This window comes from Trichoplusia ni, chromosome 23 (assembly GCF_003590095.1).
Source record: "Trichoplusia ni isolate ovarian cell line Hi5 chromosome 23, tn1, whole genome shotgun sequence".
Taxonomy (NCBI): Eukaryota; Metazoa; Arthropoda; class Insecta; order Lepidoptera; family Noctuidae; genus Trichoplusia; species Trichoplusia ni.
Window position 1 is genome coordinate 1,845,878 of NC_039500.1, and position 13,324 is coordinate 1,859,201.

The 13,324-nt window shown below is 35.4% G+C and overlaps 1 protein-coding gene across 3 annotated transcripts; it reads right to left on the bottom strand.

The window, feature by feature from the left end:
• Positions 1–121: 121 nt before the first annotated feature.
• Positions 122–13,195, bottom strand: LOC113505022 (DDB1- and CUL4-associated factor 10 homolog). Of its 3 annotated transcripts, XM_026887539.1 has the most exons (11): positions 12,476–13,195; positions 12,032–12,145; positions 11,164–11,533; positions 10,570–10,725; positions 10,336–10,395; positions 9,090–9,250; positions 4,781–4,889; positions 4,208–4,290; positions 2,768–2,890; positions 2,365–2,521; positions 122–1,123 (listed from the first exon to the last, which is right to left on the bottom strand). In XM_026887539.1, exons 1-11 carry the CDS (start codon positions 12,700–12,702, stop codon positions 851–853), a joined length of 1,833 nt encoding a protein of 610 aa, XP_026743340.1. In that variant the 5' UTR covers positions 12,703–13,195; the 3' UTR covers positions 122–850. The 3 variants fall into 3 exon arrangements, with proteins under 3 accessions (XP_026743340.1, XP_026743341.1, XP_026743342.1); XM_026887540.1 differs by lacking the exon at positions 2,768–2,890; XM_026887541.1 differs by lacking the exons at positions 2,768–2,890; positions 4,208–4,290; positions 4,781–4,889.
• Positions 13,196–13,324: the final 129 nt, after the last annotated feature.

Consider the following 13,324-nt stretch of genomic DNA (forward strand, 5'->3'; position numbering starts at 1 on the left):
TTAATCTTTCGACTTATAATTTAGATTTAATAGTTAATAAAAGCGGTTTTTTAATTCATTTTAACATCTCTAAGCTATGATAGTGGATTAGGGTATTAAATACATAAATAAAAATCAGTGGTGGTTGATAAATTACATTTATTAAGTAACTGTATGACCTGAACAGCGCAGGTGCTCAGCTCTTTGTGTCAATCCAAGAGGTTTGTTACTAAACCATCGCTAGGCGAGACACATGTTAAAACACTTTCATTGAAAGCCACAGAGCCTTTGAGGCAGTCTCACCTAGGAGATTCAGTAATACTTATTAGGGAATATAGCTAGACAAACATTCCAACTACAATCGCTATATTTCAGCCTTATTATTAAATTCCTTTTTATGTTACATGTGTTGCCGCAATACTATAAGCTGGCTCACTATCGCTACAGCTGCCAAGCTACGTCTCAATAACTAAGTATATCGCACTATTTATTATGTATTACAAATATTTAAAATGCATAAATGGCCTAGTTCCTTACTGATCCTAGTAAGAAAAAACATTGGAATTTCAATCTACATCGAGCTCCTCTCTCCAACGATGACTACTTCGGTAATCGTTTATATTTGCGACAAAGTGCACGTCATCTACTCTTCGTCCGGTGAATAAACATGTAAAGGTACTCAAAATTAATGGTAACAACACTGAAGGTTACCAACCTACTTGCTTAGCTATGGAGCAGGAAGAGGTCGGTTCTCTCGTCACTCTAGCTCGGAGGTCATCGTCCGGGAGGACTGCGACAAGCTGAGCAGGTGGGCAGAACATTATAATGAGTTCAGCGGGATTCCTAATAAACCAAGTGGGTCGGGTCGGGCTTATACGGCCTCGCCGCTGAAGGGCTGGTACCACACGATCTTGCCCTCGAGGCAGCCGGTGACCAGCATGTGGTAGCGCGGGCTGAACTTGGAGCTGACGACCAGGTCGGTGTGGATGCCCAGGCTCTGGCCCAGCTCCACCATGACGCGCGGCTGCGTCAGGTCCTCCACGCAGCTCGACAGCTCGCCGCAGTCGCTGTTCAGCGCCAGCAGCCGCATGCCGCGACCGAATGGCGAACACACGATGCGACCGTCCGCTGAGAAGCACAGCTCCTGCAAAGGGCACCATTTTAATAAATTAGATAATGTCATGTGTATCATGTTTCTTATTGTCTTGAGATTTGCTAATAAGGTTAATTATTACTTATTAGAATATTTTATTTTACTTAAAATAAATGTATTTAATCTTAAGAGCCATTTCACATTTTCGCCCGAACTGTTAAGACTTTGAGCTTCTCTATTACCATCTTAGGTAATACCTAGAACTTATTGAACGAATATAAAATATAGGTTAATCATTTATATTGTCGTTTAATGTAACACATTTACTAAAATCGGTTTCTTTTATTTGTAATAACCCATTTCCCACAACCATTTTACTGAAAAATTACTGCAGAGTCAACTTCGGAGTCCTTAATCTATCAATAATTCTCATAAATGAAACTTAAAAAAATATGTACAGGTTCAGACACGTATTTTTGTAGTCGTTTAATGAAATAGATTCCTGAATTTTATTACCATTAATGAGTAAAAAAATAAATTCTTCAACCAATTTTTTACTTTTATTTTGTTTTTTATACGTGTTTTTTGGTTGAAATACGAAGTAATTATGAAAATAAAAGTATTCCAAAATATATTTTTTATTAATTGTTTGTAATAAGTAAGTTGGTATATCAGTTGTCTGGTAAAATATATTTATTTTTATTTTATATTCAAAATTGATTTATATGTAGATATCGGAAATTAATAGTTATTTTGTTAGCATTTTAGAATGAGAAATCGTCTAAACCGCATGGAAGAGGGTAGCACTTTTGTATCTGATCCGATTTAGACGACAAGGAAACACCGTCCCCATTGTACATCCACCCCGTGTTCTATTTTACCATTTTTTTATAAGTATAATTTGCTATAAATATTTTACATAATATACCTATGAGTGTTTTTTTGTTTATTTCATTTAGCGTAATGTGTAAACGCATTACGCTAAAAAAATACTCAATTTTTCATAATCTATAATTTTTAACAAAACATATTACGATAACGGCTCAAGCTTGTTTCGTCGGTATTGACTCTCGTGTTGCACTGTTTACATTGCATTCGTGTGACTCGCTACACACACATAGACAATGACGCACTCTTTTGCCTAAACTTGAGCGCGATCATTTTGTGAAATGGCTCTTAAATCTTCTAAACTAAACTAGAAACACTGCTTGACATCTAGCAGAAATAAATTTTACACATTCAGACCAAGACATAAAATCATCATAAGTAAAATATCATATGTTTAGGCTTACCTTAATAAAGCCTTTGCCTTCGTTGGTCTCCTCGATGTAGTATAGAAGACGGTTCTTGTTCTGCCGGATGAAGTGCTTGGTGGCCGGCTCCTCATCGCTTGTGTAGGGGCTGTCCGGCGACGGTGTGTAGCCCGATGTCGACGGGAACTCGGCGCTCCTGAAATAATGGGGGATTTTGAGTATTCCTACTGCCTAGCCTTGCCCTGTCTATGTGGGAATGGCTTCCAGTATTATTGAATCTAAGTGAATACCGGAATTAACATGGAGCGACTGCCTATCTGACCTACAGGGATGTACACGCTACCATACCTGATGGAATTCAGACCTTCAGCTCGGTTATCGTACTCGCGACCACTAAACTAACAACTCACGAGTCTAGTATCGATAATCTAAAAGTTAGTACCTCACGAGATCAGCCGGCAGGGGCGGGGGGCGAGAGTTCCGACCGCGAGGCGCGGAGCTCGGAGCAATGCCCGTATTGATACCCGTTATCTGCTGCATGTTGAAGTTACGACGCACCTGGCCTCTGGAGGCACAACATAAACATTACATTTCAACTGCCAGGCATTAATAATACTTCCTCTGCTCAGGTGAGTCCTATCAGGTGCTCTGCTGAGTCCTAAGCGCAGGATATGACTTTGCAGCTTCACCCGACTTTGAACCAGCACCTTATGCGCATGCAAAATTCTATTACAAACCAAGCCACATGCGACACAGAAAACAATAAATAAAGAAATAAGTATCAACTCATTCTATTTTGGTGTAATTTTTTTGAGAAGAGGTCAATAATCAGTACTACCAACGTTTATAGCATAGGATGAAAGGAAACCGAGATTACTGGAAGATATCACAACTAATTCGTATTAGAACTACAGACCAATTTATAAATGTGAAACATGCTTGGGGTACTAAGTGGCACGGCCGTAATGTGGCACTTTGAACCTGCAGCATTATATTAACAAGTAGGTCGCCGGATGTCAGTCGAGTCTTCACGTGGACTCGAAATGCATCTCTCGTGAGTTTCATTTTGCACTTGATCCGTTAAATGACACAGATGAAGATGGATATAACACAATTTAGTCATTAAATTCTTATACCGTTATTACAAAAAGGATCATGTTTTAACTAATGCTTTTCAGTATATAAATTCCTCAGTTTCACTAAGAAAACTAAACATGCCATCCTAATTTGGATCCGACAACGATTGTTCCATGGTGAGGCCAAAAATACAAAACATTTCCCTATTTCCGATCTAAAATATCAAGTTCACACAATCCCTTTAAACTCTGTATGATTTGCATTGATACGTTTCAATTTATACCAATTTTATTTTATTCTACCACAGTACGCTTATGTATAATATTGTAGTGCACAAACAAGTTCACGAGAACGGAAGGGAAAATAAGTAAATAATTCGAGGGCGATGTAGGCATAACAGAGATGTTCGTTAAAGTGGTGTATTGATGGAAATTTATTATGTGTAACATCCTTTATAAGGCATGCACACCTCATTAATTATTATTGGTTGGTGTTCGTAACAGTTAAGGTTTTATTAGCCTCATTTATAACCAAATTTAATGAAACTATTATTGAGAATACTTAAGTTATATTTGAATATGCCTTTTGGCTCTCCAAGAGTTTAAGATGTCGAAGACGAAGCTAAGTTGATAGATTTTATAAATCTTAACTTTGGTGGCTCTTTTAAGGTAAACATTCGAAAAGCGCGTGCTTTAAGTCCGTCTATACCAAGACCAACAAATCAATGCAAGACGAACTAAGTTTGAAGAAATTTGAAATGCAATATAACTACAAGTTACACAATCGTTTTCATATCTAATCTCACCTGTTATACATCTCTTGAAGGATTCTGTGTTGTTTGATAGTGATAGCAGCTTCCCACACATCGTTCTGTATACCAGGCAGACCCTGGAGGATATGCTAGTGTCCATTATTGTTATTAATCCAGGTTTACTAACTAAGAAAATAGTATTTTAATTAAAAGATTTTTATTCTACAGTAATTGATCATCGTGAACGAACTAAATTATAGTCTTAAAAAATATTTCATTGTATTTTGGTATGATGAATGCAAATGTAAGTAGATATGGTGAGGCTGGTAAAAAGGAGATCGGATGCGAGGAATACAATAAATAGAGGTCAAATACTAGGATAGATCATAGAGAAAACGGAAATTATCAAAAATGTATAACTAATGGAAAAAAATATGACTTAAAAAGAACACCTTTTTCAATAAAAATGAAGACAATTCGATACGAATACTTATTGGACAGTCTTTGGGAGGTGATGGAAGTTTGGTTATAAGGTATTATGTATAATTTTATTAGCAATGGTGAGGATAATAAATGGTTAGAGGAGGTAATGTCAGGGAGTGATTGCAATATGTTTGTTTCGCTTACGAGGCGGGAGGGCTGCGGCGGGCTGATCGGCGCGACGCCGTCGCGCGACGTGCTGGGGCCCGCGGCCGCCCTCTCGCTCTCCCTAGTAATCTGAATGTGAGTCGTCGCCCTGTCGACAAACCATACTTACTGTATATTCATCTATATTCTACTTATTCTTACAACCTGTTTCGGAAGTCAATTATCGTTCTATACTGTCATTTGTACATCTTTGACAGTCGTTACGGGTAGTCAGAAGGCAGAAAGTCTGGCAACCAGTCTTACCAAAGATTATTGTTACTTGAGTAACTAAGATGAAGAGGTCAGATATGTAGTCGCTCCATGTAAAACACTTGTACTGATCTACTTTATAATAGACTGGAAACCTACTCGAACAGATGAGAAAAGGCTGGGCTCTGATTCTACTTATTAAAATACCTATAACCTAGCATCGGGCTACTTCATTGTCTATTCAGAATATATATTTATTTTTATTAATTGGCTATGTTGTGTTGTGCTTCTAAAATTAGTCCGTGACTTAATATCCAAAAAATATTTGATACGTATTATTTTAACTTGCTCAAACAAGAATTATAGTTTAAATATTGTGTGACGTCACTTATCAGTAAACATACCAATAAGTGACGTTACTCAATATTTCACAATCTTTGAAGCGTTGCTTGAGTGTTTTTATTGATTTAATAAAATAAACATACGTATCGATTATTTTTTAATCTACCTGATGGGCGAATTAGATGTGTTTAGTCAAATATCCTATTGACATTTGGAATCAAGTCAATGTTCTCTGCTTATTATGCATATATTTTTCAAAAGGGCAAAAGCAAAACGTTTTACTACAATTCTTAGTTACTATTCAAATAATACGGTTTTTATTACAATAACAGTACATAATTAAAGTTAAAATATTAATGTTACCTGAAACCAATCGAAAAATTGTTACAAATATTTTTTGCACAGATAAGCTATATTGTTCTTTACGAAACACTTGTAAGATAAAAAATATGGATATTATATTGTAATAAATTAAGTAAGAAATTTTAGTGTAGCGTAAAGCGCCTTGGCCATCAAGTTAAAACAGAGATACATACATTACCATAAATTATTACAAAAAATGTAAGCGTTAATTATGTTATTTACAGCTCGTATCCTAGATTAATTTAATTACTAATTAGAAATCACTTAGCACCAAGTTTATTATTTTCATATGCATTATTTTTCACTTCCGACAAATGTTTTGTTGTTTCAAAATTCATTAAAACGGATGTTGTTCGATACGAAGGCATACCTTTTAGTTTATCACGGTTGGTCGGGTACTATGACTTCAAAAGTTGTTTATTAGCTAGGACTAGTAGTAGGACTTGCTAGCTGAATACCATTATAATACATAACAACTTTTGGAAGCTTAGAGATAATATCGCAGTACATACTCCCAAACATAGGTCTCGAGTTAAAAATAAATAAATAATGAATATCACAACTTCTGTCTTCTGGAAGACTCGTAAAATGTGAGTACGAAACGTGAGCTTTCTCTATTCGATTAGTATTGCTGTCTTATCGGGATATAACAATAAAGAACAAAGAGTGGTGTTCAGCGCCTTGCTCAATGCCTTGTAATAGAGCAAGAGCCCGTGAACCCCAGACCTTCGTTATTTTATAAAAGCTGAAAGTTTGTCAGCGCATACTCCCAACCCAGGTAAGAACGATGGACCATTATGAAGTTTGGGTTATAGTGGCTTAGGCAGGTAAACGGTACTAAAGGTGTGTAAAATACCGATCTAAATTCGTCAAATAATAAAGTGCGATTTTTTGATATTATCTTCAGAATATTATTAAAAATCACGTTATTCATTGCCAGACACTTAACATCGTGGCAACCCCTTGCCAGACACCTTTAATGTTCATGAAATTATAGTTTAACTTACGTTATAGTATAAAAGCTGATTTTTATATATAATACTTGGGTAATAAGTAGATGATGTTTCCTCATTAGCCAGACATTTTTTATAGTTCCAACCCCTTGCCAGACAAGCATGTAGGGTAGCTGTAGGAGCGAGCGCGAGGCAGTATGTATATGAGTGAGTGCGAGTGAGATGGCGAGTTAAGTCTACCGCGATCCCTCACTGCGCAGTTGTTATTTCTACTGCGCATGTATTGTTTAGTACTCAGTACATGTTTACATCAGCTAAAATAATATAATATAGCATGATACGTAGATTATATGTTTACAATTTGTTTATGTGACTTTTTAAATTAAAGTGATTTTGTATTATAAAAACAAATCATAGGTGATACATTAATTTGTGTTATTTGCAAAAAAAAGTAGTGATAAATAATATTTTATAGTATGATACGTAGATTATAAGTTTACAATTTGTTTATGTGACTTTTTAAATAAAAGTGATTTTGTATTAAAAATAAGTCATGGGTGATACATTAATTTGTGTTATTTGCAACAAAAGTAGTCTCAAAATAACATTATTTTCTGACGAGACATTGAAAAAATGTGAATTAATTTTAAAATTGCGAAAAAAACATAACCTTAAGTACAATGACATCATTTTTCCACGTGAATACACAGAGGGTGGCTATCACAGGGAATGTTACAAATCATTCACAGGGCTAATGAAAAAATATTTTACCTCAGAACCAAAAAATTCTCAAAAGATTGTTGAAAGAGAGCAAGAAAAAGAAACATTTAAAGACGTTAATACATCAACGTTAATACTTGTAGCATCATTAACCTATTTTTAATTAAATTTTTGAAAAATATTTTATTTTTTGGCTTTTTTTTAAACCTGTTTTTGATAAAATAAATTAAATTTTTTAACAATTTAAGGTAATTGTAGCATCGAATGTCTTTCCTTAAGATGTTTTTAAAATTTACATAGATTATTAGTTAAATAAATCTGCGCCAAAAAGTTTATTTGCATGAGTCATTCTAATCACAAATCTCTTCTTAAGACATACAATGTTTGTCTGGCAAGGGGTTAGAACTATAAAAAATGTCTGGCTAATAAGGAAATATCATCTAATTATTACCCAAATATTATATATAAAAATCAGCTATTACACTTTAACGTAAGTAATGATATAATTAATGTTATTCTTATCATTTATAACGAATATTTAATTAATAATAATTGAAGATAGCACATATTATTGTTTTAGTTGATGTAAGCATGTATTAAATACTAAACAATACAAACGCATCTCACTCGCACCCACTTATATACATACTGCCTCGCGCTCGCTCCTACAGCTACCCTACATGCTTGTCTGGCAAGGGGTTGGAACTATAAAAAATGTCTGGCTAATGAGGAAACATCATCTACTTATTACCCAAGTATTATATATAAAAATCAGCTTTTATACTATAACGTAAGTTAAACTATAATTTCATGAACATTAAGGGTGTCTGGCAAGGGGTTGCCACGATGTTAAGTGTCTGGCAATGAATAACGTGATTTTTAATAATATTCTGAAGATAATATCAAAAAATCGCACTTTATTATTTGACGAATTTAGATCGGTATTTTACACACCTTTAGTACCGTTTACCTGCCTAAGCCACTATAACCCAAACTTCATAATGGTCCATCGTTCTTACCTGGGTTGGGAGTATGCGCTGACAATCTTTCAGCTTTTATAAAATAACGAAGGTCTGGGGTTCACGGGCTCTTAGACTATAACATTGCTGTGGCCGAAATAGTTTAGGACACATAATAATTACGAACAGACACAAAAATAAGCTACATAAAACAAAAAGCACCAAATATAAGGCAATAATAAAAGATAAGCTTTAAAATAAATATCCATGTCAAGGCTCATCACTGGCCTAATTCCATCGCCGTATCGGTATTGCCGTCACAGTATCACACATAATTGTGGACAGCTTTATTTGGTACCTATCCATTGGTCGTCAACCCCAACGAAAGACAGTGGAAGAAGGAACATTAAAAGCATTTCAATATGGCACTCGGCAGAGTTGAAGTTAAACATAAAAAACATGTATCGCCATCTATGTAACATACACTGAGCATAGCAATTTAAACTTAAAGTGATGTTCGCACATTACACCAAGACTTCACTCCAACATACCGAGATAGTATGAATTTGAAACGTAAAAAACTATGCTATATGTTATAAAATAGTGAATTTGACATTTTTGTATAGGTACATAAGGCTTTTTTGCAAAAAAATGTGTTATCCCAATGTATCTTAAATGATTTGGAGTGGAGTCATAGAGACTAGATTACATTAAATGCCTGAATACGTTTATGTTTCGTTTAGTGTATATCATAGTACTCACATGGGGTTGGGATGCATGGGGCGTGGCACGCGGTAGACGCGCGGGCGGGAGCGGCGCGAGGGGGGGCGGCGGCCGCGACCCACCGGCGACGTGTCGCGAGTGTCGCGCGTGTCCTTGTCGCCCGGCGACGCGATGGGCTGGATGTCGTGGATGCAGGTCCACTGGACGGCATAAAACATTAATAAAGTTACTATGTTTTTTTCTTAATATAGTTGATTTTTGCGCGTTGCCAGGCTAGATGGAAAAAAATAGGATTCAAAGTTGTAGAGTTACTTTTTGCTATGGTTGTAAGCCGTGCTGCGTGCGTGTGTTTGTCTCTCTATTTCTCCCTCTTTCTGAGAGATATCTTTTTATAGAAAACAAGTCTGTCGTTTTCGTTTTGTTTTTTTATTTCGTAATTAAAAGTGAAATTTTATTACAATTGCTTCACTAATTATTCGAAAGGAACTTCGTTCCATCCGGGTGTCCCTTGACACCTCCCAAGTTTTGATTTTTAAACATCTCCCGCATTTAATCCTTGTGTTGTTATTATTCTCAAACATTGAAGTTGCATGCACAGAGATACCCAGACTCAGGACAAACATTCGCGGATGACAAAAGTGCATGTCCTACGAGGGGATCGAACAAGCAAGACGTCGCGCTCGGCTATCCGTGCTGACATCAACATCATATAAGTCTTACGACTGTTGGAAGGTAGGCAATATAGATATCAATAACTGCACAATTGCGAGCTGACCAAAATCGGTTGTCACCCTTTGGAGAAAAACTTTGTTCGATCAATAAAGGCTACACCCGTTTTAATTAGATACGGATACAAAAACATGTTTTATACCTTATGTCTTTAGAAATAGATACCAATATTATTTAAATGATAGTCTTTTTTCTAATCTTTTTGTTCATTATAAGTTCTTGGACCTACTTATTAAAACGATTTAGATAAAGTTAGTCAGAACTACAAATCGGTTAATTAGTTAACTGTTATAGAACTAAGGGAAATACTTGTGTTTGCATTCAATTGGAGTTAGGTTTGTATTTGCGTGCGTATATCATTTCACAGCAATACAATTAATACATTAATCATACAATGATTTTCCAACTGCAGTTAGACATGGGATGTTAATGATGTTATTAAAGTCACATATAATAATGGTGCAAATTATATTCTTGTATTTTTCAAAATAAATGAAACAAATTCCATGATTCTTTCACAATCCCAATGTTTTTAAATTACCCAAATGTTACGTACCTCTGACTTATCATCGTGACTGATATTACGACTCAACGCACTCCATCCTTGGGGATGAATCTGAGAAATAAAGTAGTTTTAAATCACTTGCATAATTAAATATGAATGCAGTCCACAACGCCTTGTTGATGAACGAGAGAAAAAAACAAAATCTCAATGTCACATACTGGTGCATAAAAAAATATATTTAAAAAGTAAAAGTCAACTTTTACAATTTTTATTTATAAATCAAACCTGCAAAGCGCTGACGACCTCTGCATCATTGCCCTCGGGGAAGTCGGAAACGAATTCCACGCGATTCTCTCTGTTCTTGGAGTCGAACAAATGGTCGTACATAGCGGCTACTGGTATCATCTGGTGGCTCATCTGCATCAACCGGTACAGGTTTGGCTGTAAACGATGATACTAGTATAAAATATGCCTTAAAATTTTGTAGGCATTCGAGCCCGCTACAGCCGACTTTATGCGCTTAAAAATGATGGATGAAAATTATACAAGACTTTCGTCGCTGAAAAATGAAGACGCAACAATAACTACGATACTTACCGATTATTTATGTTCTCAGTTATTACTTTATTAGAAACAATGGAACACTTTTCTTTTCATAAATTATTGTGATGTAAATCATAGATTATATTGCAGCCTACCTTTTTACCTCAAAGTAAATTAATCTATTTCTGTACTAATTTGACCTTTAAATTACAATAATAATAAGTACTGAAGGTAATACTTGGTTTGTATATTAGCATTCAGAGCTTATCTATAAGAATTAACTATACATAAAAACAATTCATAATTTGATCAATGTTTCCTATTAGGCTAGCTTACCTTAAATCCATGCAGGTCTTGAGCCAAGGTAGATAAATTCAAGTCATGTATAATAACGATGAGACCGCCCGTAGTGCACAGCACCATCTGCTTAGCATCCGGAGACAGTCGGCACCTCATCAGACTGGATGTGTGAAACACTCTTTGGTATACAAGATTGTACTCTGTGTAGGAATTTATATCCCAAGTATAAATACTTCCGTCTAAACCAGACGTGACCAGCAGTTTGTCTTTGACGGAAAATTCTATGTTCTTCACCCATTTGGAGTGACCGAGCAGGGTCCGGATTTTTTTCTTTAGGTTCCTGACATCCCATAGGGCTATTGTTGTGTCATCTGAGCATGTTGCAAACATTCGTGCATCCAAGAATCTGCAAGAATTTGCTTTATAGTCTTCTTGGCTGGATAGATTTTCTTATGAAAGTGTGACTGTGTTTAGTGTGTATGTAATATTCTTACACTCCCTAAGACCTTGGAAGATGGAAAAAGTCCATTTGGGATTGAAAATTGTGACTGTTATAAAGAACTCTTCTTACTATAACTGTAAAAATGAGACAATAGTATGCTGCGTGCCCAGAAACTCCAGTCTGTGTCTAAAAGCCTGTTTGAGATCAGACATAGTTTCTACCATACTAAAGAATTCTAATACTATCATCAAAGTTTTTACTATTATATATACAGGTTTAATTTCCAAGTTTCAACAGTACAAACACTAACCCTTACTATTTAAATAACAATAAAAAACCCAGTCAAAATCTTATTACTATACAAAAGCTTGAAGATCAGTCACAATAGATAAGTGCCATTATCGCTGCAGGCACATCTCGGTCACACTGTATAACAAGTGTGTATATTTGTGTAATACTCACTTGACACAGTTAACACAGTCCGTGTGGGCTCCATTAACTGCATGTATCCTCTCATGTGTGAGGGGATCGAATATCTGAATTGATTTCTTTTCACACGCAGCTACTAGCAATGTCCTGAAATAAATTAATTGATTTATACAAAATGAATATTGGAGTTTTTGAATCACATTTTTAACATCAGACAAATTATTTTTACGAAGATGACATTTTAATCAATATTAAATTGATATAAGCTCAGCTTAGTAAAAGATTTATAAGTTTTCATTTATTAAAATAGATTCGCATTTATAGTACATGAGTAGTTGTAACAGCTGACAATTGCGACGCCCCAGCGGGTAGTCTCTTTTTACGCCTTAATTATGTAGTGTGCTGTATAGCTTAGAAAGGTATCGACGCAGACCGTATTGAAGGCTAACGTGCAATTAATAATATACGCACACTTACCCTTCCGGGGAAAATTCAAGGTTGAAGATGCCTCCAGTCGGCGGAGCCTTCTCCCTGTCCGAGTCCCACGTCGCGATGGGCTTCATGCCACAGTACAGACTTTTCGCCAGCGCATCACTGGATCCGATACTACAATTGTATCCCATTTCCCTCTCGCGCATACGGTAAGGGTTAAATGCCGAATATTTCGCCATGTAAAGCATATTGTCTTTGTTAATGTTACCCATCTTGGAATATTTATTTATGACACAAACGATGCTAACAGTACGAGGGATTAAGTACTCGACATATCATGGAAATAAATGCAACCGATTATTAAACACTACATCATTTTTATATGCCAATAATTGGGTTTGTACTAAAACCCTTTGAAAATCACTAACTCTATTCTGATTTAGCAATCATTCGATTTGTTTGACTGACAGGCAGTACACCAGATAAGACACAGACCACAGAGAGAATAGAGTAATCGATCAATACGCGTTGCCATGATGGAATTAACTTCGTAAACACACAATCTATAGACGGCACGGAACTATGCATAATATTTATAACCTACTTCTTTCAGGTGAATAGGGTAACTTTATTTTCAGTAATAAAATTTATTTACCTAAGTTACTTAAAATGTGGTGATGACAATCATAAAACAAGCAACAAGTATTTAACATCAAAATGAATAAATTTTTGTATTTGATTTTGTAAGACTAGTTCCAGGGAAAGAAATAAGTTTTATTTAACTTTTTCATTAATTTACAAATTAAATTTAAGAATTATTTTAAGTTTGAAGAAACATTAAATAGTATTATTGAAAAAATTAAACAATAAACAGCTGCTGAGTAGCACAACTTG

Coding starts and splice junctions, on each gene's coding strand:
- LOC113505022 (XM_026887539.1), bottom strand. CDS start 12,702: ATGGGTAACATTAACAAAGACAATATGCTTTACATGGCGAAATATTCG. Junction 10,396..10,569: donor AGGTCGTCAGCGCTTTGCAG/GTTTGATTTATA, acceptor TTTATTTCTCAG/ATTCATCCCCAAGGATGGAG. Junction 9,251..10,335: donor GTCACGATGATAAGTCAGAG/GTACGTAACATT, acceptor TATGCCGTCCAG/TGGACCTGCATCCACGACAT.